This window comes from Peromyscus californicus, unplaced genomic scaffold (genome assembly GCF_007827085.1).
Source record: "Peromyscus californicus insignis strain IS unplaced genomic scaffold, ASM782708v3 Scaffold_9__1_contigs__length_137607984, whole genome shotgun sequence".
NCBI classification, from domain to species: Eukaryota; Metazoa; Chordata; class Mammalia; order Rodentia; family Cricetidae; genus Peromyscus; species Peromyscus californicus.
The window spans coordinates 517,323-544,654 of NW_026294617.1; the positions used below are offsets into that span (position 1 = coordinate 517,323).

General features: G+C 37.8%; 1 protein-coding gene across 1 annotated transcript; it reads right to left on the minus strand.

The window, feature by feature from the left end:
* Nucleotides 1-1,734: 1,734 nt before the first annotated feature.
* Cpb1 (carboxypeptidase B1) lies at nt 1,735-27,332 on the minus strand. The gene is made up of 11 exons (XM_052732110.1): nt 27,268-27,332; nt 27,102-27,177; nt 19,757-19,881; nt 13,904-14,003; nt 13,710-13,811; nt 12,776-12,877; nt 11,790-11,900; nt 11,617-11,707; nt 10,597-10,799; nt 4,089-4,173; nt 1,735-1,922 (listed from the first exon to the last, which is right to left on the minus strand). Exons 1-11 carry the CDS (start codon nt 27,330-27,332, stop codon nt 1,735-1,737), a joined length of 1,248 nt encoding a protein of 415 aa, XP_052588070.1.

The following is a 27,332-nucleotide window of genomic DNA, read 5'->3' on the forward strand; positions in this document are numbered from 1 at the left end:
TGCTGCATTCCTTAGTTAGGCATCAGTATTACTGGCCAGAGGCAAGGTAAGAGAGTGGCCTGTGGAACAGGAATTGCATACCATTTCATCAGAATTTCACTTTTAACAACAGTTGAATTAGCTCTGGAATTTATAGCAGGAAGCTGTAACTGAAAAAGATGGGCGAGAGCTACATATGCACATCCATGGGAACATATATAACATATATATATTATGTATATATATATTATGTATATATATTATATATATATAATATATATATATGGGAATTTACTTTTTGCACTTGAGGATCTCTCAATTTAAATGATGGATTCCTAACTGCTTTGATGACTGATGAGTTGTAGCAGCTGTACTGCTGCCATCTTGTGGGAAATCAGGGCATTAGTCAGTTTTTGGCTTGACAGCTTCTCCCTGACCCCAGATGGCTGTGACTTTTAAATGATTTTTTATTAGAACATTGCTAATTTTTTTCCCCTCCCCACATTGCTAATTTTTAATGTATTATGTTCATATTATATTGAATATGGAAGCATATTTTCTTGACACTACATGTTTTTTCTATAAGACACTCCCAAATTATAAATTAGGTACATATTATTCTACTTTAAAAATTGAACTTGGCATGATATATTAGCTCACTTTCTCCTAATTCCAGAAAAATATCAATTCATGTGTGATATGTAAATCACAGAGGGACTTTTGACCCTTTTATTGGCCCAGCTGGTCTGGCCACCATCTCTTGTCTTCTTTTCAATCTGCTGGCCACAGCCAGCTGTTCTAAGAAGACTGTAGCAATGTCATTCAAAACCTCTTCCATGGTTTCCCATGGTTCTAAGACCAATGCCTCAAGTTTACACAGGGGTCTTGACTTTGCGTGATGTGGTTCTTCTCTTCCTTCCCAAGCCTACCTGTGCCTTCTCCATCAACTCTCCCAATTCCTTACTCACTAGCTTTCTTCCATTACCTTTAGAATGATCACAGGAAGTTGTTTGTCACTTTGTACAGCTTATTGTGACTCATTTACCCATATTATAACATGTCTTCAAAGCCTTTTACCCACAGCAGGATGTACACACCTTATGTTCTTTATGAACAGTCTAGACTTATGTATTTGGTATATCAAATAACTAATTATCTTTATTAGTTTTTATTTTATCAATTAAAATAAGTAATTATTTTAGTTGATTACTTGTGCAATGTCTGTCTTGTCTAATGGCCCATATATATAGAATAGGAAGATGTGTAATCATTCTCTTTCATTGTTTCATCTTCAATTGCTTAGTAAAACTCATGGCATGCTCTAGGTAATTCATTATGTCACTTGAATGAGCTGAGATAAAACTTAAGCCAAGATGTCACCTTTCCAACTGTACTAAGTTTTACAATCTCCCACTTCCCTCTATATTTCTTCTTAATCATAAGCTTCCCATTATAACCCAGGTTCTCTGCCAGTGTAGGCAGCTCCTCAAGGACTAGCTTCTTCATAACTGATCACACCAGCACCAACACACAGATGGCTTGCTCATTGTTCAGTCACCCTCCATCTCAAACAGGCAACCCTCTGTTTTCCAGTAAAATGATTTTATTAGGATGAGTTTTGGAGGTCCAAGTATGTCAATACATGCAGAAAATGAAAGAAAGATTAGAATCTGCAAAGCCTCCAAACAAACAAAAGTCAAGACAGACAAGAAATGAACAGTGAGCATTTTGAAATAAGGTGCGTTGTGATCCTCACTAATAGAGATGTTCTAGGACATAATTGGCTATGTACTTGACTGCAAGCATTGTCTCCTCACAGGTTTCGCGGATCTGGGACTCAGGAAGGAGAAAGCCATAGATGCCTGTATCCCGGAGTTCAAAAGTGAAGGAATATTTGATTCCTTGGTCATAAGCCCAGTCATCTGAGCCCCCAGCAGCAGGATCTGAAATAAGAAAACAGTAGGGGAAAAGAAATCAGCTTCTCTCTTTAACTACAAATTCTTCACTGTAAAAAATATTATGGATAGGCTAACCATCTACTCAACAGAAAAACAAACAATTTCAAAAAATCAATATAATTTTGCCCCAGAATTATTTTGTGAGAATGATCTCAGAAAGTATTTTTAGTGACATGAAATTCTCAGTGCAATTACATGTGGTTGGAGAGTGCACTATGAATAACTCATTAAAGAACGGATGTCTCCCAGGAAAGCAAGGAAAGCAAGGAAAGCTGAGTAGTAGGAGGACAGTACCCAAGTTTGTAGAAACCTCAGAATTATGAAACTTGACAACATGAGGGCAAGGGTGCCCCTCTTCTCTTTTACTGCTAGAGATTGAACCTGGGGCCTTTTTCATGTTAGGCAAGGCCTTTAACACTGAGACATGCTACTCCTATCCCTAGGTTTTCACTTTTTATCTTTGGTGTCTGACAACTGGCCTGGCACAGTTATTCATTTAGTTAATTCACTAAATTATAATTTTGTTGTCACTAATATATTTGTTTATTATTGTTCATTGATTTAAATCAAGAACTGAATATCTCTCACTGAGCTGCAGGGCCATGTGCTCATCTTTAGAGATGCTGGGACAGAGGAGAGACATTGTCCCTACCTCTTATTGGCTTGCACATGGTGGCAAGATAAAGCTAATTTAACTCATCTGAATAAACCCATGGTTAAAAACAGGTGCACAAGTGAGTCATTTCTGTCAGAACTACCTTAAAAAGACACCTTACAAAGTAAGGCCACAGAAAGCTCTATTCCATCCTCAGCCTCACCAAACACAACAGCTTAGGCTGGAGCCTCCTCAGCTGCAGTGGAGGCCTTTTGATGACAAGGCTGAGTCTTTTTTCCTTGTGTCTATTTCAAATCCTTTCAGAACTTGGGCAAAAAGAAATCATTGGAAGGTAGAGGAAAGTAGAAATAGAAACTGAAAACTGGTTCTGCAGAATGTGCCTTTTAAGATAATTTCAAACTCTGCAGTGACCACAATGCTGCGTTCCAACTCAACCCACCCACCTCTTTCTGTTTTGTTTTTCTTCTGTTTTGGGGTGTGTGTGTGTGTGTGTGTGTGTGTGTGTGTGTGTGTGTGTGTGTGTAGAAGATGGTATTGAATCTCTTGGAACTAGAATTACAGGGGGTTGTGACTCAACCATGTGAGTACTGGGAAGTAAACCTGGGTTCTTTGTAAGAGCAGTTTCATTCTCATATCATATGTGTTCTAGTCCCTCCTTTCTTTTCACCTTTAAGACCTCTTCCCTACCTTACCCTCTTGTCCCCTTCTCTAGTTCTCTGGCGTTTATATACACTGGCTCTGGAACACATATACACATATGTAAAGCCAAGATCTGCACATGAGTGAGAACGTGTGGCCTTTGTCTTTCTAGTCTACGTGAGCCTACTCCATATAACATTTTCTAGTTTCACCCATTTTTTTCTTCAAAATTGATTTCGTTTTTCTTTAAGGTTAAATAAAATTCCACTGTATTCATCTCTCTCTCTCTCTCTCTCTCTCTCTCTCTCTCTCTCTCTCTCTCTCTCTGTTACTTATTTGCACACATAAAGGAATTGGGTTCCTCTGAAGAGTGGCTTATTCCTCAAGAAACCCTCCTTCTTACCCACAATTACTCCATACTGTGTTTTCATCCTGTAAAGATTCTTCAGCTAAACATCTTAGTTACTACTTTAGGAATAAGATCCTCAGCATGCAGGGCACTTGGGTTGGGTGTGTTCTTGCTTTGTAATCCTAATGTAGCACTTCTTAGCACCCGTGTCTTTCCATGCTTGCTATGGTGACTTCCACAAAGATTTCTTTGGTCTACCTAGTCTCTCTTATCTTTCCTGCTTCCCTCCTCTGCATCCTTCCTTTATTTTTATTTTAGCACCTACTGAAAGCTTGGCACACAGTAGATGCCCAAGAGATACATGCAGAAAGCAGATGTTACTGTTGTTTGGAAAGAATATTTATTTCTCTATATATCTGTTTGGTAGAAAAATATATTTTTCATTTAAAAATCACTGTGTGGTAAAGTTATACATCTTAAATGGTGAGAAAAGAAAGGTAGTGGGAAGCATGTGGTTTTTTTGCATAGTTCTGAAGCCAAGACTCACAGATTGTTGTTGCTCCTGGGCCGTAAGTGTACTTGGTGCCATGCAGAGTGGCAAGCTCCTTGGCCGCACCTTTCACCAGCGCATTCTGAAGAAGAATCATCAGGAAATGAATAAATGAAAGTAACCATGCCAAATAAACACAACCCCTGTACCCTTGTTTTTTTTTTTTAAAAGACATTTATGCCACGTTTGGGTTAATATTTTATACTTTTTCAATGACTGTTTCAATTTTTCCAGCTTAGTAATACTGGAATTCATAAGTAAGTCTTGTGAAAGGATGTCTTCCCCAATGTAAAGCAAAGGCCAGGAAGTCTTTATGCTATGACAAAGGTTGTTGATGTCATTGCATAGGAACAAAACATACGCCAAAAGGCAAACAAAACAACCATGACTCGACATGTGGTAGGTAGAAAGCCAACATTGAGTCATTACAGGATGGTATGAATTAGGGCTAGAGTATTAGCAGCTGAGCACACAGTGATTGCTTAGAAAATGTGACTTTGGAGTCAATTCCTCTGCCTGAGACTGACATTAACTTCAAAGGGCTGTTCTTTTATTGCTGTCACTATTAAAGGAACATTTAGTTTGTGCCTCAGCCTCTGCTGTCCCTGTCCTCAGCTGCTTTCTCATATGGACGTTTATCTCCTGGTAACCACTTTTAGGGTTACCACATCATGTGTCTTCAGTGGCTTCAACTTCTTCTTTTGGCAGAAAGGCTCATTGTGACCCCATCCAGTCTCAAATCTCATCTCATGTTCTTTCTGAGGTAGGATTTCCTAAATGGTCCCTGCACCCTTCCACTTCCTCACTTTACGCTGACTTTAGGTATTCTTCTTCCTTCACTGGAATGCTCTTCCCCCTCTTTGCTTAGACAGAGAATTTCTATCATCTCTCAGGTTTACTTTTATGTTATCTTCTTTGTGAATTTGCCCTCCATTCTTTTTAATTGCAGTGGTCTTTCTTTTGCAGCAGCCCCCATCTATCAGAGCTCTTCCGGTCTATTGAAATCAGTAAGATTTGTGGCTAGTCTTTTTTATTTTTCTTTTTAACTTTTGTTCTTTGTTCTTTTTCTATATAGCTCAGGTTGACCTTGAACTTAAACTGTCATACCTTGATTAGGGTATTCATCTCTATCCTCAGCAGGCCACTCAGTAAAGATTGGGTGAGTGAATCCTGTGCTGGGGTTCAGAGTCATTTACAAATGGGTCAGATCTGGATAGGGAACATAGTGCCGAGCTTTTCAAGTTGTCTTGTGACCTCCTGAGCAGAGATTAAGGATGGCATGGGAGTGGGCAGTAATACTGTGTATTTATGGTTGATGGACTGTCATATTTAGATACTGACATTTACCACAAAGGAAGAAGTCTATGAACTCTTTCTCTGATCCTATTTAAAGCCAAGAGACAGAAAAAAGTCAGAATAGACATTAATCAGCTAAAATATTGTATTTTAAATCCCAATTAACTTGTCAAAATTCTCTGCACTCAGTACAGGTATTTTCTTTGGGAAAGCCCAAATAATTTTGCCAATATTACTCTTTATCTTTCCAATATCATCTGTTCACATTATACCACCACAGAATTTTTCAGCAGAATGGAATGCCATGTATAGCAGTACACTCAGTGGGAATGTTCCAAATGAGCTGAACAACTAGCTCCTGTTGAGAACTTTGGCTGGAAGTGTGATTCTGGCATTTGCCACAGTGTCAGGTAACTCCTTGCCATGTGTGTGTGTGTGTGTGTGTGTGTGTGTATGTATGTATGTATGTATGTATGCCCCTGCACATGACTCTCACTCCAATCCCCTGCACACTGCCAGAGTTAGGCTAATTGTCCAGAGTCCCTTATTACAGTGTAGAATAACAAGAGGCCCCAACCAAGCCTGAGATATGAAATAATTCTGAGAAATTTAACTTGACCAGAGTTTAACTGTCCTTGTCGGTAAACACGTGATAACAAGAACCTCATATTATCTCTGACTTTGGTTTCCTTCCTTCTGTTCTGTGATAATCTTAACTTATACTAAGGGACCAATAGGAAATGATACTTTTATAATTTTGGTGCCCAATGAGATCTTAAGCTTCCAGCAGGCACCAAGGAGAAAGCATTTGGAACTAGGAAATTCCTGATTCTGAGTAACAGGAGGATCCTGATAGCAGTGAAGACAGGAGTCAAGGAAAGAACTGGTGTAGGAAAGCTGGCCTGCTGCCTCCCCAGATCTCAGGAGCAATGTGGAATAGAGGAATGAATGCTGCCATTGACATGAAGCAATGTTGTCCTTCATTTGACCTGCTTCCTATTCCTCATTCTTTGATATTCAAGGAAAACACAAAGTGTGAGTCAGTTGAATTTGCAGTTCAGAGAGTTCTTGTTTTGAGAGACATGGTGTTTCTCCCAAATAAATTTTAAAAATAAATACTGTGTAACACAGGAAAGGGGCAACTTTTGCCAAATGAGATTTGCAGAACACCATATATTATTTTTGAGGAAGATAAAAAATCGATGAGAGCCAAGAGCCTTTGGACAGAAATGTGACTCTGCTCTTACCTTTGTTTAGAGCAGTTTCTCAACCTCTGCTCTTCTGGTATTCGGCTGGATCACTGTGTGTGTGTGTGTGTGTGTGTGTGTGTGTGTGTGTGTGTGTGTGTGTGTGTGTGTATGGGGCGGGCAGGTAGGTTTCCTGGTACACTGTATTATGTTTATCAGCTTTGTCTGTCCTCTACCACGAGATGTCAGCAAACTCCCATAGTATGTCAATCAAAATGTCTCACAAACATTACCAAATGTCTTCTCTGGGCAGGAATGGGTCGCAAAATAAGTTCAAAATGATGTAAAAGATACAGTTATAGCTGATGAGAGTTTAGGAGAAAAGTTAAAAAGGAAGCCATAGATTTTGTTTTGAAGGTGTCTCTGCTGATAACATTACAGATATGCCTTCAGCATCTTGGCTCCCCAAAATATCATCTTGCCAGCAGGACTAATAGATTTAGCAAAAATATAGACTCCCAGTTAAATGTAAATTTCAAAAAAAATAGGGACATTGCTCCAGTATGAGTCTACCTCATGTAGGATTTGAGACACGATTATAGTAAAAATTAGTGGTTTTATGGAAATCCAAAATAAATAGGGAGTCATGTAACATATCTGGCTAGTATTTACCACATCTCTAGCTCCAGGGCTCACTGTGATGCAGGCTTCTATTTTCATATCCAGTGTCTTTCACAAGATGTCCAAGCTTTTTCTCTCAAGAAGACTCCTTAATCCTGTTTTTTAATCTGACTGTTGTTGGTTTTATTCTATGCTTTCAATGCTCCATTCTTTCCCTGCCCATCTGAATCATGTCCATTCTTTAACTCTCAGAATAAATACCACATCTCCCTCTTTCTTCCTCCTCTTCTTCCTCCTTGTCCCCATCCTTCTTCTTCCGTTTTGGAGAGGGATTTTCTACTCAGCCCTGGCTGTCTTAGTACTCACTATGTAGATCAGGCTGGCTTTGAATTCACAGAAATCAGCCTGTCTCCATTGCCTTAGTGCTAGAATTAAAGGCATTTGCCACTGCTACACCTCCTTTCTTATCAAACCTATTACACTTGCTGCTATTTCTCTCTCATGAATCCCTACAACTGCGCACAATTAAACTCCTGGTTATGTACTTTATGAGTTTCAGTAAGACCCTAAGTTCTCAAATGGCAGGGGCCTTAATTCATGGAAACTTGGTGTACATTCAATGCAATTTCTGTTAAGTCATGTACTATTGGCCCAGGAGGAGAATTTTATCAAGCCAAGAAATTCCTGGAACTTTGTAATGGTAGATCAGTAGCAAGCTTCTTTGTTAAAAGACATTTTATGGTTTCATTTAAAACTTTTTGGGCAGTTTTTTGTTTATTTGTTTTTGAAATAGACTCTGAGAAAATACCTTAAATAGATACTTTCTGCCCTCCTCCATTCACCTTAGTTGTCAGTGGCCTCTTGACTGTGGGATTATGGCTTTGTAGTCATTAAGCCGGGACATGGTGTCAGCAGTGATGGGCATGAGCATAGCACTGCAGTTGTCTACCTTCAAAATTATATTTATTCCCTTTGAACCTTTATATTTATCTATAAATGTGACCTTACATTGTCCTCACATGCTTAAGTAAGGTGACAGTATCTTTTTATTAATTAATTAATTTACTTACTTACTTATTTTGAGACAAAGTCTCATTATGTAGACCTGGTTGTCCTGAAACTTGCTATGTAGACCAGGGTGGCCTTGAACTCATATAGATCTGTTGGCTTCTGCCTCCTGAGTGCTGGGATTAAAGGTGTATGCTACCACATTCAGCTTGACAGGATTCTACTTTTGTAGCTCATTAATTAAAAATTTAATGAATAAGCAGTGAGTGACATGCCACGGAATGGAAGATGTAAGTGCTATCAGGCAATCTAAGTAAATACTTTGTAATAGCCATGGTCAGAGGTAATTGCAAGTGGGATGCAAAACTTTTCTCATAGATTTCCTCAAAAAAGTTGATGGGATATCATAGTAGAATGCATAGAAATGTGTGGGTCTTAAATTGGTCAGTGGAATTGAATTGAAAACCCAGATATAAATCCATACACCTATGAACACCCAGTTGTTGCTGTTCCTTTAATAAAGAATCCAGAAATGCACATGGAAAAAAGATAACATCTTCAGTAAATGGTGCTTGTCAAACAGGATGGGTGCATGTAGACAAATATAAACAAATCCATACTATCACTCTGCACAAAACTCAACTCCAAATGCATCAAAGACCTCAACATAAATCCAGACACAAAGAACCCAATAGAAGAAAAAGTGGAGAATAGCCTCGAACACATTGGCACAGGAAAAGACTCCCTGAACAGAATACAGCTAGCACAACTGGCAAATGCAGCCATATGGCTAGGGCTGGAGGGATTTTCCACTATGCGTCACAGTTCTTAATTTCCTCTGACCATAAATATCTCCTAGTTTCATACTTCCTTGTCCTTCAGAATTTTGAAAATTCAAGTATCATTTTATGAGCTTTAAAACTCCATTTGATGATAATAGCATTATTAGGAAGTCTACACTGAAGGACCGGATGTTTTATGAAACCAGTGGAAATTTATGACCACATTATGTTCTTCCTTTAAATTATATTGAATGACTAAACACAAATTACACTCCACATATTCTTATTATTCCTGCATTTTTACTGTTTTGCTGAAGATGTATTTTTTGGGAGGATTTTATAATCTATAGATATACTTTTGTTTTAATTTGTGTGTGTGCATGTGTGTGTGCATGTGTGTGTCCCCAATTCAAATGCTCTAAATCCTATCTTGCTCTTTTGGGACATTGGTCTCAATTTCTGATAGCTAGAATTTTTAAAATATGCATTGTTTGAAGGATTCAAACATGTCTTTAAAATATATGTACATTGATGTGTGATACTTATTAATGTGACTTCTATGAACTCATAATAGTTAATTGCTCATGTGATTATATCTTGATCACTGAGCAATACTGCTAATATTAGAGTCAAAGATACTTAAACTTTTAAAAATTTTTCCTTATATTTAGAAAGCCTAAATCACACTATTTGATTACTGAATGATTTATTACTGTTTTATCTTATCAAACAATGAAACAAATAATTTAGGACCTCATAGATCAAGCCGTTATCTACTAAATGTTACAACTTTGTAATACCATCTGCCATGTTCTGTTTGTGTCAAACCTAGATCAAGCAACTTGGCAAAATAGACACTGACAAAAATGAGGTGTGCCATCAAGGACTTTGTTGATTATCTCCAATACAACTAAAATAATCCTTTCATCAGTGCTGTGATTTGAAAATGAAATGTCCTCCATATGCTCATGTGTTTGAACACTCAGTCTCCAGTTGGTGGCACTGTTTGATTTTTAGGAGTTAGAGTCTTACTGGGTGAAACATCTCACTGGGGGACAGGGTGTGCGGTTGTGTAGCTTGGCCTTTCTGTTCCTTTTCTCTGTTTTCCATGTGTGGACGAAACGTGACCTCTCTGCTTCCTGATTGCCAGACAAGCCTTATGCTCTGTCCAGCCTTCCCTGCCACGATGGACTTTATATCCTCTGAAACCATAGGGCAAAATAAATCTCTTTTCCCTTAGCTTGCTTTTTGTCTGGGTAGATTATCACAACAACAGAAAAGGAACTAATACAATCACTATTGTGGTAAAGCTAAAGGGAACTACTATTGTTTTGAATATTAGTAAATAAATTACATTCAAGGGAGATTGTTCCCTGTATCAAAATTCCATTTCTTTCATTCAGTTTATTCGGACAACTCAATTCCTTAATATATAATAGACACATACATACTACACACACACACACGCACACACACACACACACACACATACACAATTTTTACTCCTGAGACTAGTAAGAGAATTTCCAGAAATTGTTCTGATAACTTTTTCAGAATCAGAATAAAAAGTTTCAACACTGAAATGGTCTCCCTCCCATTGCACCCACTCACCAATTCCTCATAGTTCTCGGGCAGCTTATAGTCATAGGAGTAAGGGTAGAGCATCATCTGGGAGTAGGAGTGAATCGTGAAATAGGCCTTGATAGAGGAGAGGTTCTTGCGGATGAAATCTGCCAGGGCCTTTGTCTCCTTTTCAGACTCTGCAGCTGGTCCACAGTACGTGTCAGAGCAGGGACTTCGAGAAGCTCCCACTTCTGTAGAAATGTATGTTCCTATTAGTGGTCAATGATCACCTACTGAAGTTCTCATAGGAGATGTTAGGTGTTTCCGGTTTTCAAATTAGGAAGCTAAATAATATAAGGCATTTTCTCAGGAGTCCTTACAATAATTCTTCATGGTTTCTTATCTGTCTGCCATCTATCTGTCTATCTATCATCTATCTATCTGTCTGTCTGTCTATGCATATATTAGGATGACATGTTTTTAAGATGCTATAATAAGAAATTACATATGAAATCACTAATATCTTTCTGCTATAGGCCTTTTTTAAACATAAATATTTATGAAGACAAATAGTATCCCTGTGTTCTGACTATACTTTGGTCTATATTGTATATTTGTATACACAGTGAAATCAAGACAGCATTAATTAATATTAATTATTTTAATTAATAAATTAATTAAATAAAATTAATAAAGTGGGATACTTAACAATATTCATGAAAAAATCCTGTTACTATGATCACTTAATTGTATCACAATTTTCTTTAAATGATTATTTTTAATACTGGTGTCTAAATGATCCTCAGATTAGATTCTGTAAATACATTTCACACATTGTCAGATTATGACAATTGTGCACTTCCAGAATTTAACATAGCTGGGAATACAACACAGAACTTTGCTTCAAACATTTTAATCAAATGAATCAATAAACTATATTCTGTGCATTGAGAAAGTTAAAATTTGATAACATAAAACTTTGTAGTTTTTCTTGTTTTGAAGATTGACCTATTGTTTTCTTATGCTACTTCACCTCTTATGCTTTTTAATGCTGTCTACAATACTCACCACACCAACCAGCATTAAAATTTCTATTAGGGTCCACGCCCACACAGGAACTTCCAGCTCTAGTAGAGCGGGTCTTTCTCCACATTCGGCTCTGAAATTAGATTCTATAGTTACATCAAATACCATAGGAAGTAGCTGGTGTGAATTTCACACATCCTTCAGAGTTCATGTACCTTAGTCCAGGTGTAGACATAGCCATCAATGTTGACCACAGGCAGAACATAAAAGTCCAACTCATCAAGAAGCTGTGTCATGTGGATCTCTTGTCCATAGGTACGGACAGCCTGTATGTGAATAACAACATAGGATCTCATGGAATGGAAGAGATGATGCTGTCAAAATTTACATGACCTAGGTGCATGTTAACTTTGGTAATAGAAGCAGGGTTCTCTGCCTAGTTGCCAGTCTACATTTAAATTCAACATTTCCCTGGGCTTTCTTGGATAAGTCATTGCAAATTAATTTAGAAGTCCTTTGAACAAAAGAAATTAGGTTTTGCATAATAAATTCTTATATTTTAAAATCATATCAATGTAAGATTTTAGATTTAGAGAAGAGCTGTAAAAATAGTACAGGGAGTACCCACACATTATCTAGATTTCCCTAATGTAACTCCTTACAGTTTTATGCACTAATTTTTGTACCCTTCAGAGGGTTTACTGAAATCATTATTATTATGATATTCTAAAGGTGATTTTGTTCATTATTTGTGCATATATTGGTTGGAATTCTCTTGTAATAAATGGTTATTTCTTCTTTGTTTATGAAGTATCTATTTGTACCAATATGAATGAATGGACATTTAAAAACTTCAACATTGTAGCTTATCATTTTAGCTTATGGACAGGTTGGTGATTTATCCATACTGATCAATTTTTTAAGGACAAATCACTGTTTTAGCTGTAAGCCAGTCCACCAAAGGCAGTTGAAAAAGTATAATTTAGTGAAATTGAAATAAACCCCTTTTTCTACTTAAAAATGTGTACCTTATAAAGGTCTGTTGACACGTTAAAACTAATTTTCCTCAATAGGAACTAGGAATTTTGACATTTGTGTGTGTTTATATATATTTTACTTTCTCATGTTATTAGGCTATAAAGGAATTAACTGAAATTATTACTTTCTATTTCTTCTGTCAAAAATTATTCTGTGGACCTACCTCTCTTACAAACCACTGACAGAATGCAGGAGAAATCCACTCTCTTGCATGGAAACCACAATCAATGAAGATGGCAGGCTTATTTGGTTTAGCTTTGCCAACCTATTGTGAATGAAAAGAAATGGAGAAATGTGATTCACCACATGACAATTAGGGGTTAACATCCACTCCCTTTGGACTCAATAGGTGAATCCTAACACTGAAAGTGTTTTTGTCTCTGAACGATTACCATGTTTAAGCTGAGAGCTTGCATTATTATTAGGCTTATCAAGCCTACATTGCCACAAGAAGCTTGATTACTCTGCTCAACTATGTTCCTGTAACACTTATTCTCAGATACTATTATTAGATGATGTGACTATGACAACCAGATGACTAATTATAAGTAATTATAATTGTTGCTAATTTTATGAAAAATTTTCTTCTCTCTACTTATTTCTCATCTTTTCATTTTGCCACTAGAATTCCAGAACAAAAGTAACATTGAAGATGATGGAAACAAGTTGTTGATGTTCATCGTAATGTGGTCTGATAAATGAGAATAGCCTGACAGATGATTTCCAGCAACAGCTTGCAACTCGCCAACAAACTTGGAAACCACTTCTGGGAGAGGAGAATTTCATCAGTTAGATTTCATACAGGGATGTGGTAAAATTTATAAGACTTCTCTTATTTTACTAGATTTTCCTTCTGAATCAATCAAAAGTAATTATGTAAAAATGTACATAGAATAAAAAAATCCAGTGAAGCTGAACTATAGAAAACTTTATAGAGTTTTCTTTCTTTCCTTCCTTCTTTCTTTTGTTCTTTTTTTCTTCCTTCCTTCCTTTCTTTCTTTCTTTTTTCTTTTAGATAAGCATGTCTATGAAACAGATGCCAGTGAAATCAGAATTCATTGATTTAAGCTACTCAGGTTATGTTTAAAAATTGTTACCTTGAGGAGATACATGTTACGTCCTTCAAATGTGGTTCCAATGGTGCTCTGAGAGATGAGGTCTGGATTCTCACTGGCAACTTGTTTAATCCAGGACTCTATCTACCAAAAGGAATAATTCTTGGATTAATGTGACATTGTTGGTTCAACCCCCAAGCCCCCGAAAAATTATCAGAATCAGGGATGCCCCATACCGTTTCCCATTTGTTGTACTTGGTGTAACTGTGTCCACTTGTACGGGTGTGACTATCAAACTGGGCTTCCAGAACATTTTTCACGTTGCTTATCAATACCCTGTATGAGTCAAAGTGGGTGTTTCTCAATATAAGTATATTCTTTCCAGGGAACACACATGAAGATGAGAGCCACAGCTTTAGCAGAAGCTGCAGTGCCTCCCACTGGCTCACACAATTGCCTTCTGACTTTTATTGAGGCTCTTCAAGCTGAGCTACCTAAGGGAGATTCTATTATCAATCACAAGAAGTGAGACATCAAGGACCCTGAAGAGCAGGAGTATAATGGAATCTTACATGACCCATACTTCACATACTTTAGGGACCCTAAACACAGACATGGTTTTTCTTTGATATCCAAACATTTACCTCAGGGTCATGGGCATCCACACAACAGTACATTTCTGAGTTATATTTCATTTTTTAAACCTCAAGTATTTTCCTGATTTTAGCACTGAAAGCTTCATGTCTTAGAAACCTACTCACTACCACCAATGCAATGTGAGAGTTGGCCGCTGAGGGCCAATCTGCAGGATTTTAGGAAAACAATTTACTGGTTGAAAATTCAAAAATATTAACAGCACTAAATATTTATTAGGTTAAAAGAAACTGGCTTTAAAGAACTAGAATTGGTTGAGTTGGGGGAAGGACAGAGAGGGAGAGCAAGGAAAGAGATATCTTGATAGAGGTAGCAATTATGGGGATAGGGAGAAACCTGGTGCTAGGGAAATTCCCAGGAATCCACAAGGATGACCCCAACTAAGATTCCTAGCAAGAGTGGAGAGGGTGCCTGAACTGGCCTATCCTTGTAATCATTAATGACTACCCTAATTGTCATCATAGAACCTTCACCCAGTAACCAATGGAAGCACAGATGGAGAGATTCACAGCTAAGCACTGGGCTGAGCTTCTGGAGGCCAGTCAAAGAGAGGGAGGAGAGATTATATGAGCAAAGGGGTTCAAGATCTTGATGGGGAAATCCACAGAGACAGCTGACCTGAGCTAGTGGGAGCTCACAGACTTTGAATGGACAGCTGGGGAATCTACATGGGACCGAACTAGGCCCTCTGAATGTGGATGAAAGTTGTGTGGCTTGGGCAGTTTGTAGTGACCCTGGCAGTGGGACCAGGATTTATCATAGTGTGTGAACTGGCTTTTTAGAGTGCATTCCCTATGGAGGGATACCTTGCTCAGCCTTGATGCAGGGAGAGGGGCTTAGCCTTGCCTTAACTTGTTATGCCAGGCTTTGTTGACTCCCCATGGGAAGCCTTACTCTCCCTGAGAGTGGCTGGGAGGTGGAATGGGGGGAGGTGGGAGGGAGCCTGAGAAAGGGGAACTGTAGTGGGTATGTAAAATGAAAAAAATTAAAAAGCAAAGAACTAGTGTTTTCTTTGCTGTTTGGCTGACCTGATAATCTAATAACAGTTCTATAGCAAGGCAATACTAAAACTGGAGAGGTAGAACCCAAGAGGCCTGTCTATTCCTATAAATTCAGTTGAAAATTCCTATATTAGGGTCACATGTATGTGGTATAAGTGTGTGCATGTGTATTTATCTGTGTCTCTCATTATTACTTTGAGTGGAAAGTATGCTTGGAAGGGAAAAATATCTGAGTATCGATGTCCTTGATCTCTGAATATTTCAGAACAAGGTCAGTTTGCAAAACTTCTGTCATTCACAGTTAAATTTTCCAGTGGTTTTAGCTGACATTAGAGAATTGCAGACACACATCAAAAGTCTTCTTTTAGTCCCCTGGACCTATCAGTGACACCCTTTGAACCTCCCATGTAGTCCCCCCCCATTTGGAGAATTTGGGTATGAGTTTGTAGAAAATGCAATAAATTAATGCTGAATGACTTGAATTCTTGGTAAATTCTTTCTTACAACCTAACTCTCTTAATATTTAAAAGAGGAAAAGCAGAAAATCTTAGAGTTTATCTCAGCAAAGAATTTTTCCTTGGAATAGTCATCAAAACTTCCTTAGTGAGTTAGTATTCTGTGGTTCATCCCAAACTTAGTAGCTTAAAGCAGCATAGGTCTATCAATGTATAATTATGGAGTTCAAGAGTCCTACACAGATCTCACTGGGCTGAGAGAAAGATATCAATGTGGGTATGTTCTTGTCTGGAGCTCCTAGGAAAGAACTGATCCCTCTGAGCCTTTTGCAGCTCCTGGAGGCTGCCTAAATTCCTTGGCCATGGTTGCCTCCTCCATCTCCAAAGCTAGCTATGGCAAATTGACTCCTTGCTTTCCATCACTTGGGGATGAGGATGAAGACATTTGAGGGATTACAATTATAAGTGCTTTCTTTGTATTCAACATCTTAACTAGAAGGGCAAAAATTTGAGGGGAAAGTAGAAGAAATCATGAGTTGGGAATAAAAAGGTCAAAGTAATGGTTTGGCTCAATTTATGTATTGACTGCAGAAAAATCACACACTCCCTGGGCCTTAATTTTATGATTTGAGAATGGGGCTTTTGATTAGAGGATTCTCAATATCCTTTTCAATTCTGAGATGAAATGAAACCCATTTTCTTGCCTTAAAAAGTAAAAACTTTATTTACAACCTTTATAAACTAAGAAAACGGAAATACTAAACCTTTGGCTATAAAAGAATTGGGAAAATGATCTTCAGGGACAATTGAGAGTGAAAAAGTAGTCAAACACAAACAACAAAAAAAGAAAAACAAAAATCTGAAAACCAAAAACAATCGACTGAAAGAAAACTTTTAGAAAACAATTCTATTTCAGTATCATCCAGTAGAAAGAACAAATCCTGCCAAATACAGATGAAATTCTTGGAATGAAAAAAGTATCCAGCAGAGATGGCAGGTGATATATACTTTAACTTTTTATTTCCTTAGTGCTTGGGCCTAATTAAGCACAGGGCCTTGCATATACAGGGTGAGCACACAGTTGAGCTGTATCCCTAGTTCTTTATATTCTAAGATGTGCTACAAAATATGTAAGTTACATGGCTTCTTACTGAGTATCCAGGGAAAATACATCCTAAGTTAATTGTTCTTCTGCACTCCATAGCCTTAAGACTTTCAGTAGACATCTCTTATTTAGAGCCATAATCATTGCCATTGCTGATAGTCAGCAATTAGTGTTGGGTAGAGGAAATAGCAGCAAAGTTGACAAAACATGTAGCTATCCTTTTAACACAGCCCTCTTCAAGTTCAAATGACTGAGAGAATACTTAGCAACTATAAGAGGCTGCTGCTTTTGTTTTGTTGCAGAAAGAGACATTCTTTTAGCATTCTCACCATGTTAGTCAACATTTTTATGAATAATCCAGACAATAAAGTATAAAAAATGTTTAAATTAAAGATGATACTCAATAACAATAATATCCCTTTGCACATTAGGAAAGAGCTTCGGAAGACGTTTATCATTTAGCAATTTTAGTCAAATCTTGAATTATCATGGAGCAAATTTTAAAAGTCTGTGCACAAAGAAAGGTAAATTATAGCTTTATATCCAAGGCTTTGTTCTTAAATTGGGAATTGAATATTGTTGATCAGATTGAAATATAATGATGACTGCTTGAAGCCTGGGACTCACTTCAAATGACCCTTTGCAGCCTTGTAGCTTTCTTTATTTCTTTATTTGCTTCTTTCTTTCTTTCTTTCTTTTTATTGGCTTTATAAGATTTAAAACAAAGAACTACTTTAGCTGTATCACAAAATATTGTTATAAATAATTAGCTACTATTGCAAAAGCTTAAAACAATGCCTCTTAATATAGTAAGGGCATCATTGTGGTTCTAAAATACATAGACATATACACTATCTACTTTCATATACTTTTTATGATAGCGCTATTCAATTTCCATTTAATTTTTTAAAACATGCAAGTAAATTAGATCACTGTAACTCTCAATAAAGTACAGAACATTATAGCTGGAAAGGAAAGGGAGACATGGTGTAGTCTTACTCCTCCCACCTCTGGCAGATTCTGGAAAGTAGACTATTGAGCAGTAATATGTGGCCATTGTTATTCAAAGATACTTGCCTGCACAGTTCTTTTTTTTTTAAATTTTGTGTGTATGAGTGTCTTGCCTGCATGTATATCTATGCACCATGTGCATGTAATGCCCATGAAGGACAGAAAAGGGCACTGTATTCCTTTGAACTGGAGTTACAGATGGTTGTGAGTCACCATCTGGGAACTCGGAATCAAATGCTCAGTTTTCTGCAAGAACAGCCAGTGTTTTTAACTCCTGAGCCATCTCTCCAGCCCTATAAAAAATTTCAATATATAGAAAAAAATGATAGTACAGGCAGTTAGCAACATTCATTCTCTTTCTCACATACACAATTTTAAAATAAATAAGTCAATAAAAAGGCAAGTGCATTTTCCTTCTTTGTAAACAGTAAACCAGAGCAGAACTTGCAATAGTAGTAAGATTATAAGTGCAAATTAATAGCATGTTGTTCATTTATCACTGTCATCTTTCCTCATTACATCCTCATCCTGTGGGTTAGGAAACTAAGGCTTGGGAAACTTAAGTAGATCTTAAGGTCTCATGCCAGGAAGTTGCAGAGGCAATGATAGGCTCTGGTTTGGTTTCCCCTAAGGCATTCCCTTGTTGTCCATGCCACTTCTGATGATGGCACAAATTGTATAGTTGACTTCTCACATGTTCCTTGACATGGATACTATTTCCTGCATTTTTAAGATGCAAAAAACCCAACAAAGTAATTTTTATGCTAAAATAGTGTACATCTTATTTTCTCAAACCATAATGCAGATCTGCATGTGTAATCAGGGATTTCTGGATAGGTATTTGAACATCCTAGACTGGGACTCAAGGAGTTCTTTTTGTTCCTCCTTGAGCCACCCGTGGAGGAAGTGCTCTGTATTGTCCCAGGATCATTTCTTCTCTTCTCTCCTGCAGATGCCACTGAGTTAGCATGTTCTTTCTTAACTTAAAGCATGTCATCTGTTCTCTACTTAGATTATGGTTTTTCCATGTTTTTGTCTGGCTGACCCCTACATACTCTTCATTTCTCAACCAAAGCCTCATTTCATAGGTCATCCCTTCCTTGAGCCATAAATTTCATTCATTCTGCTCAATCCCCAGTGCTCTGTTCTAATAACTATTTTACACCGCTGCAATCCTTCTCTTGAAGTCTATCTTCTCCCAATGGATGTAAAGTCCTACCTACTCTTTTCTGTATCTAATAACCCAGACACTTAATATCTGTTTTGAACTGTTAATCAATGGACACCATTCTTTTCTTTGATGGGCATTCGGGAACGATGTAGACATACCAATGTAATATTTGGGGAGAGTATCTAACAGTTTATCCAACTCTATTCTTGTTATTTAGAGTTTATGATCCTTTCTTTTTGACCCTTCTTCACTTCTCCTGATACAAGTGGTAGGGTCTTTAAAAAGGATATATTATCTCTAGACTTAATCTATAGGAATGTGAAGAGCCCCCACAACATGAAGAGCCCTCACTGCCCACAAGAGGTGTGGTTGGCCATTCAGAGAGAGGAATTGAGGATAAAACTATGCCCAGATGATAACAGTGTCCTTGGCTTGGCCTTTACTTTCTATATCATTTTAAAATCAGTAGTAGGTCATATATTTGGCTAGTTTGAAACTGAAAAACATTTTCATTAGAGCAATAACTGAACACAAAAGCCATTAAATCTTAATCTATGGGTTCTTGTGCCAGTTCTGCCATTACCTCTTTGTGTAGGAAAAAACATAACTTTCTCCTCATTTTAGCTTCCCTGGGTTATTCACAGGCTTAATAAAAGGGGAGAGTATTCTGATAGCTATAAAGAAGAACTTACTCATAGTGAAATTCATTCTGCTCCAGAAAGTTCTCCACAATGGCAACATCTTCTGCTCTAACATGAAAGTCAACTGTAGTGAGAGGTTTCACTTGTGTAGCAGAATCTGGTTTCCAAAAATCAATCTGAATAAATAGAGATATGAAAAAAGCATCTATAGTTCAATGACAAGTTAGGATCTAAGATCACATGAATGCTTTACTCAATACAATTATTTTAAAACTTAAATCATTCAGGGAATCTCTTATAAATATCTCCTTTGAATTAATAAGAAACAACCAGTTATACGTCAATAAAAATGTCTACAAGGCTGGGGAGATGGTTTCATGTATAAGAGTGCTTGCTGCATAAGCATGAATTCAAATGTCCAGAACACATGCTACAAAAACAAGCTGAGTGTGGTTGCATGTGCCAACACCCCAGTGTTTAGTGAGGGGCAGAGAGGAGCAAAGACAGGAAGATCACTTGCTGGCTACCAGCTTCTCTCCAGGTTCAGTGAAAAATTCTGTCTCAAGGGAATAAGTTAGAGAATGATAGATGAGATATCTGACATCCTCCTCTGGCTTCTGTGTGCACAGATGAATATATATATATATATATATATATATATATATATATATATATACACACACACACATATATATAATACAAAGCATAGGTGCGCATATATCTTAACAAACACTGCATTATCATAAACACATACTCACGCACAAATATATACAGATATATAAAAAATTAAAACATTGATTAGCAAGAAGCATGAAGAACATAATTATTTCTCATAATACTAGTTTATTACAGTATTCTCTGGCTGTCCTTTTCTGTTTTTCAATTTTATGGAACACTTACTTATTATATTATGATAGCCATCTCTGTGGTAATGGATAAAGCTCATGAGTGATAATGAATCCACTACAGAACCAAAGGTAGTAGAAAGAAATTGTGCCTTCCTTTTTTTTTCTTTTTTTTCTTTTTTCTTCTTTTTTTTTCTTTTTCTTTTTTCTCTTTCCCCCTCCCCCTTTTTTTCCCCCCGTGCCTTCCTTTTTTTAAGTAGACTTATTTTCATAGTCTTGGAACTGATTTCTGTGAAAGTCACAGTAATACGAGCCCAAGAACATCTTCCTGATGTGTTCTCCAGTGTGGCCAGAAACAAAATACACTTGGGTGTCCAGTAGTATATTGAGAGTCTCATCTTATTCATTAACTGCTATTGGGGCTTATTACATAATGGGCTTCAGGTTGGTGACATAGTAGTGGGTGAATCAAATATGGCCTTTGTTTTCTTGAGGGAAACTTTAGAAAAAGTTAAGTAGGAAATAATAGTGTAACTAACACATTTAATTATTCTAATGCTTTTATTTATACATACATCACCACAAATATCCATTTTCATGGAAAAATGTCAGATAGGTTCTACTGCTTCTTGTACATATGTTTTTGTATTTCTTCTTTACATTGAAGTCTAGAAGTCTGAGATAAATCAGACATTCAGTCTTGCTTTGCTACTGTGTCTCACTCAATACATATCTAGACATTTGTGAGCTAGGCTCAGGGCACAAATGTGTGCTGGTGATAATTGTGACCATTTTTGGGGAAACTGTAAGAAAAACTGGGCAGATTTTGAGACTGTGCACCAGAAACTGAGGAGGCAAGGTTTTAAGGTAACCAAGTTTCTGGTGCACTTGCATGGAATCTATTAAGTAAAACTGGCCCTGCTGAACTTGAAACCACTGTACCAGTCCAGTGGATGCTAAGCCATTGTGGGGGCTATAATAGATGCCAGGTCAGCAGAAGGACATGTGATTCCAACAAGAGGGATCCCAGAAGAAGGTGTGATTATGGATATAATAGACAGTTGACAGGATATTATATCAGTAGGTAGGAAAGGATTGGTTAAACAGTGTAACACAGAGAGTTGAAGTAAGGAGGATACAGACTGGAGCTAAAATGATAATGGTGACAGTATAAAGGTAGACCCCAAAAAACACATAGAAAGCTGGGTGTAGTAACAAAGCCAGCACTATAAAGAGAAAAGCAATGAGGATAGAAGGGAAAGTCCATTTTTGAACATTAGGTTTAAATTAGTGTTCCTGACCTTCCGATATTATCTCAGTTGCAGACACAGGGATTTAACATTGGAGTCCTCAAAGTGTCTGTAGCCAACATTGACAGTGCCCATCTCCCTCATAATTACTGGGACCGTTCAGTGTCTCAGGACCCCTCTTTCAAGAGCTGTGCCTCTTCTCTTGAGGTTCTTTTTTCCAGAACTAGCAAAAGCCAAGTATATGCTCCAGGTGGACATGGGAAGCTGCAGAAATAACTCAAGGAACTTACTGAACATTTGACCCTAGGAAACAACTGTCTAGGTTTCCAACTCATTAATCTCATGGGTGAGATAATTTTGAAGTGTGTGGTTTGTACCATTTCCTGGAGATTCCCTGTGGGTTACGCTCCAGTTATCCTTTGTGACAGTGGTTTAATAACACTGCATTGACTGTGTTCCCGTCTCCATATCACCCCCTCCCTTGTGTTTTCATGGTGCTTACTGCACTTTCAATTGAGCTATTTTTTTTTCAATCTTGAATCAGAGTCTCTTCTAGAAGAGTATTTATCAAGATGCTAACTTTCCACCCAGAGCAACAAATGCCTGCATAATATGTTTGAGAATGGTTCTAACATAACCTCTCTTTCTGTTATGAACCTGTGAATTACCTTTCCCGACCTCCTCACTTCTTACTCATTTTCCTAGCTTTGCCAAATATTGGAAGACTAGATGTGTCTGTGTAACTTTCCTTGAACTTCTGCTGTAAGAATGATGGATTCTTTAAGAGGTGTGGTGATATATTGTGTACCCTAATAAAATTTGCCTGAAGATCAGAGAACAGAACAAGCCACTAGATTAAACATAGATGCCAGGCAGTGGTGGCTTTTTAATCCCAATACTTGGGAGTCACATGCCTTTAATCCCAGCACTTGGGATCTCATACCTCTGCTACCAGTATTTGGGAAGCACATATTCCTTTCTCTGCCCAGCCATATTACTTCCTTCCTAGTCCTGGGATTAAAAAGAGGAGTAATTATAATGTTTGACAAAACTTGAAGACCTAATTTGAGGCTGTTCAACATTTTCAATTTGACAGGCTAAACAAACAGCACAGTGTTAGAGTGCTTGTCTGCTATAGGGAAAGCTCCGGACTTGATCTTATACCTACTCCTGCAAAACAAAACAAAACACCAGAACAAAACATTCCCTTTGACATAAAGATTGGTGTGGTTAACATCCACCCATGTGGAGCTCTGTAAGTGTGATGCAGAGCTGCAATCCTGGAGACAGACCCATTGCTTCCTAGGAACCAGGAAAACAGGAGGAACACTGCATTCCCACAGCAGTTACAAATCACCAAGTGGTTACAAATGAGAACCTCAAATAATAACATAAGAAGAGACGGTGAATTTCAGGAATTAGAATGACTTGTAAATGAGAAATAGGGAAGTGAGGTGAAATGTATGATACAAAATGTAGCCGGGCGGTGGTGGCGCACGCCTTTTATCCCAGCACTCGGGAGGCAGAGCCAGGTGGGTCTCTGTGAGTTCGAGGCCAGCCTGGGTTACCAAGTGAGTTCCAGGAAAAGGCGCAAAGCTACACAGAGAAACCCTGTCTCGAAAAAACCAAAAAAAAAAAAAAAAATGTGAGAAATTGAGCTATAAGGGCCAGTGTTATAAAACTAAAATTATAACATTATATTATAGAGCACTGAGTGACAGAGATCCACATAGAACATTTGTCGGATTATAAGGGACTATCTTTAAGAGGTAATCTTGTGAAAATAGTCAGCCAGATGGTGTGTAACTTGAGTCCTTATTAAAATATGGTACTGTACCAACACAAAGACAAGATAAACTAATGTATCAATCGGAAATTCAAGCTGCGTACATTGCTCAGTTGGTACAGTGTTTGCCTAGACACAAAGTTCAGGATCTGGTCTAGCACTGCATGAAGCCATACATGACTGAAAATGCCTGTAATTTTAGTACTTGGCATTTACAATTTAGTACTTGGAAGGTGAAAGTAGGAAAATAAGAAGTCCAAAGCCATCCTCTGCTACATAGCATATTCAAGGTGAGCCTGGGCTACATGAGTTCCTATCTTTCCTGTCAGATTCTTTGGAAAGTAAATTTGGTAGATAAAAGCAAAAGTTTTCACAAATTTGAGTTTTCACAAATGTGCACAGATTTGTTTCACACTGTGAGTTATTGGGAGTCAAACACCTAGTAGGTCTCTCATTTATCTTGAGGACTTTTTTTTTCTTGTTTGAAAGTAAAGCAACTTCTACTCTAGGCCTAATTCAGAGAGCAGGAAGGAACTTTCTTATATGTCAACAATAAAAGAGATAATAATAATTTTACATTAGACATAAGAAAATATACTTAAAACTCCAGAAAGATAATCCAAGAAAACCCAGAGGACTGAGAGTTAGTGTCACTATAAATGTATTGATTGAGGAGGTCAATTATGATGTGAGTGAAGGGGTAAAATAAACCCCCCACTCTGCAATTACAGATGACAAGAATGTGCTGAAGCACAGTGTGGCTCTGATCCTTCAATATATCCAGCTCTTGAAAGGACACGTTCAAAAACTGGGAGGAAGGACACACTGGCCAAGGATAAATAAAAAGACTAGATGCCCCTTTGATGATCTTATCAGGAAGGCTACAACCCAGAATACACTGCACCCTCATGATCACTAAAGAGAATTTAAACCTTTTGAAAATTTATGATAGAAATAAAGAAAAACATAAGGAAGAAGCATGCATCTTCCTGTGTTTAGCTACAGTGTGCTGCCACAGCTGCAGGAGAGCTGGCCTATTTACCTCTCCTTTGTCTTCCATCTTTTCCAAGATTTTTCAACTTCCAAAGAGAACACTGAGGTTCAAGGTAGACGAGAGAAGTGATTATACTGTCATGGAAATTGTATTCAAAAGCTCAATCCGATGATAACAGCCACCAAGTAGTTACATGGTTCCTCCTATTTTTTTTCAAGTGGTATGCTTATATTCCTATTTGAACTCTTACAACAGCCCTCTAGGGAGATACTATTATACCATCACAAATGAGGATGGTGAGGTGCAGAGAGAGCACAAGACCAGCTTCAAGTGGTATGTCCAGAAACTAAGCCTGGTGAATCTTAGACCAGCCCCTCTGCTTGACCACAATAAAATGGGAAAATTGAGATGATTAAAACAATATGGCAGATAGCATTGCCATATTGAGGAAGAAAGGGGTTCACTGGGGAGTGGAGGAGTTCCTTGGGAAATAGATGAAGCAGAAGAGGTAGCTCCTGGAACCTGGCATTGATTCCAACAAGCTACAGAGCCAACTAGAAGCAGATGGACCATGAATGATCAGAAAAAGAAGAGTGATCCCTGGGAAGCAGCATGGTTTGAAGGCCCAGTTAATCTGATACTTGGAAGATGCAACTACTAGCCTGGTAGAATCTTGATCTTGGAAGCATGATCTTGATGAAGTATCTGTCCTAATACGCCTTTTCATAAGTCAGAAAGCTACACAGTGCTGTCTCTAGATAACACCCCCCTTACATAAGGTTGTTGAGCATACTTATTCTATGGACAGCAAGCTGCTGAATCACTTTCATTTTTAAATGCCCTACATGACACATTGGAGACTAATAATAAATATGTATTTACTGAATGAACTGTAATGAAGGCCTCTTAGTGTGGACACCTTACTTACTCAACATTATCTTTATCCGTGAAAAACACAAATCAAGAAGACATGCTTGGGGTGCTGGAGAGGTGACTCAGAGGTGAAGAGAACTGGATGCTCTTCCAGAGGACCTGGGTCTCATTCCTAGCACCCACATGGTGGTTCACAACCATCTGTAACTTCAGTCCTAGAGGATCTAATCTTTTTCAAAGATTTGTGTGAGGAAAAAAAAAACAATGATTCATATTGTACCCAAGTTTAGTAGAAGTAGAGTGTGTTCTAATATCCCTAAGGTGTGAAAAAAATGGGTCTGTTATGCAGCAAAGGCAAGCAATAGCCCTGTAGCATATATATCCATCAGGGTGCTCCTGGAGGCCCACTGTCAATTCTGAAAGGTACATTTTCAAGAAGAAATGGGAAGACTGAACTGTCTTCAGATGTGACCAGAATGCTCCAAACTCTATAAGCTAACAAAAGGAGAGACAATAGAATGGCACAGAAGATAAACCTTAGAGCTAAGTGGTATTTGACTCAGTTGCTTCTAATGAGTCAAAGTTAGAAGAAAGGCAACTTCCATCTTGGTGTATTACAGAAAACCAACAGGGTGGTTTGTAAAGTGTTCCCATTGTCCCTAGAAGCAATTGCCAATCAAAGCTAGCAAGCAGGGATGCTACTTCCTAGAAGGAAATTTCAGATTTGAAAGAAAGGCTAGAGTAGATGATTTTCTGTTTTCTTTCAACGAAAACTTCACATTTTATGATTATGACACTTTTTGCCTTTTACATCATTTCTCCAGGCCTACCTTAAAAGCTAAAACAGAAATACACGTAGATGATAGATAGATAAAGAAATAGATGAATGGATGGCTGGTTAGATACATGGATGGATGGGTGGGTGGGTAGAGGATGGATGGATAGATGGATGGATGGATGGGAAGACTGACACCTAAGAGATAGGAGACTATTGTAGCTCATATACTCAAGGATAAACAGCATTGACCCAGGTGGTGCTATTTGTACTCAGAAGTAGATTGTTACCACATTATGCATATAATCAAAAAATGTAGATTCTAACCCCATGGATATTTTTTGAGTAGTATCATTTTTTTTAAGCAAAAGAAGAGTATGGAAATCACTGGTGCACTTTGCCTTCCTTTTCTCCCTCAAGTCATATCATTAAGGCAACTAGAATCAAGGTCAGGAAAACTCAAATTCTGTGATTAGGAATGAAAAGAAAATCAAAGGGAAAGATGACACATGGATTACGGAAATGAATTTGAAGTTGGACAAAAGCCTGGTTTTTCAGTCATTTCCAAATTGGCTGTTTTTCTCCTTGTCTTGGAAGGGAAGTGACTTGCATGTTAAATGTTCTATGACCTTCAAGACAGATTCAACTCATCTAACTGTCACTGTCAGCTCTTCTAAAAGGTTGTGTGGATTTATAATACTACAGGGCTTGCTACAATCTAATTTAAGCAGCAAAAGAAAGCATTGTGGCATTAAATAATTTCCAAGTTTTATTCCTAAATCCTTCAGGGAATATTTCATGTCATTGCTTTTTGGTAGAATCAGACTAGATCAGGCTTTGGAGTTAGTATAAAGCAGAGAACTGTCACTTTACCGGCTTGGTGTTGGCCAGCTCCTGAATTAAGTTGATGTGATCTTCATCAGGTACACTGACACGGAACACCCGATTACTAAGTGGTGAAAATAATGAATAGAAACTTAAATTTCAGAAATTTGTCCAAAAGCTAGCAAACTTGCTTTGTAAGGAATTATGGACTTACCCATTAAAGTCCTCCTCAAAAGGATGAGCCAAAGCTACACTCACCAGAGTGAGTAGCAGCAACAT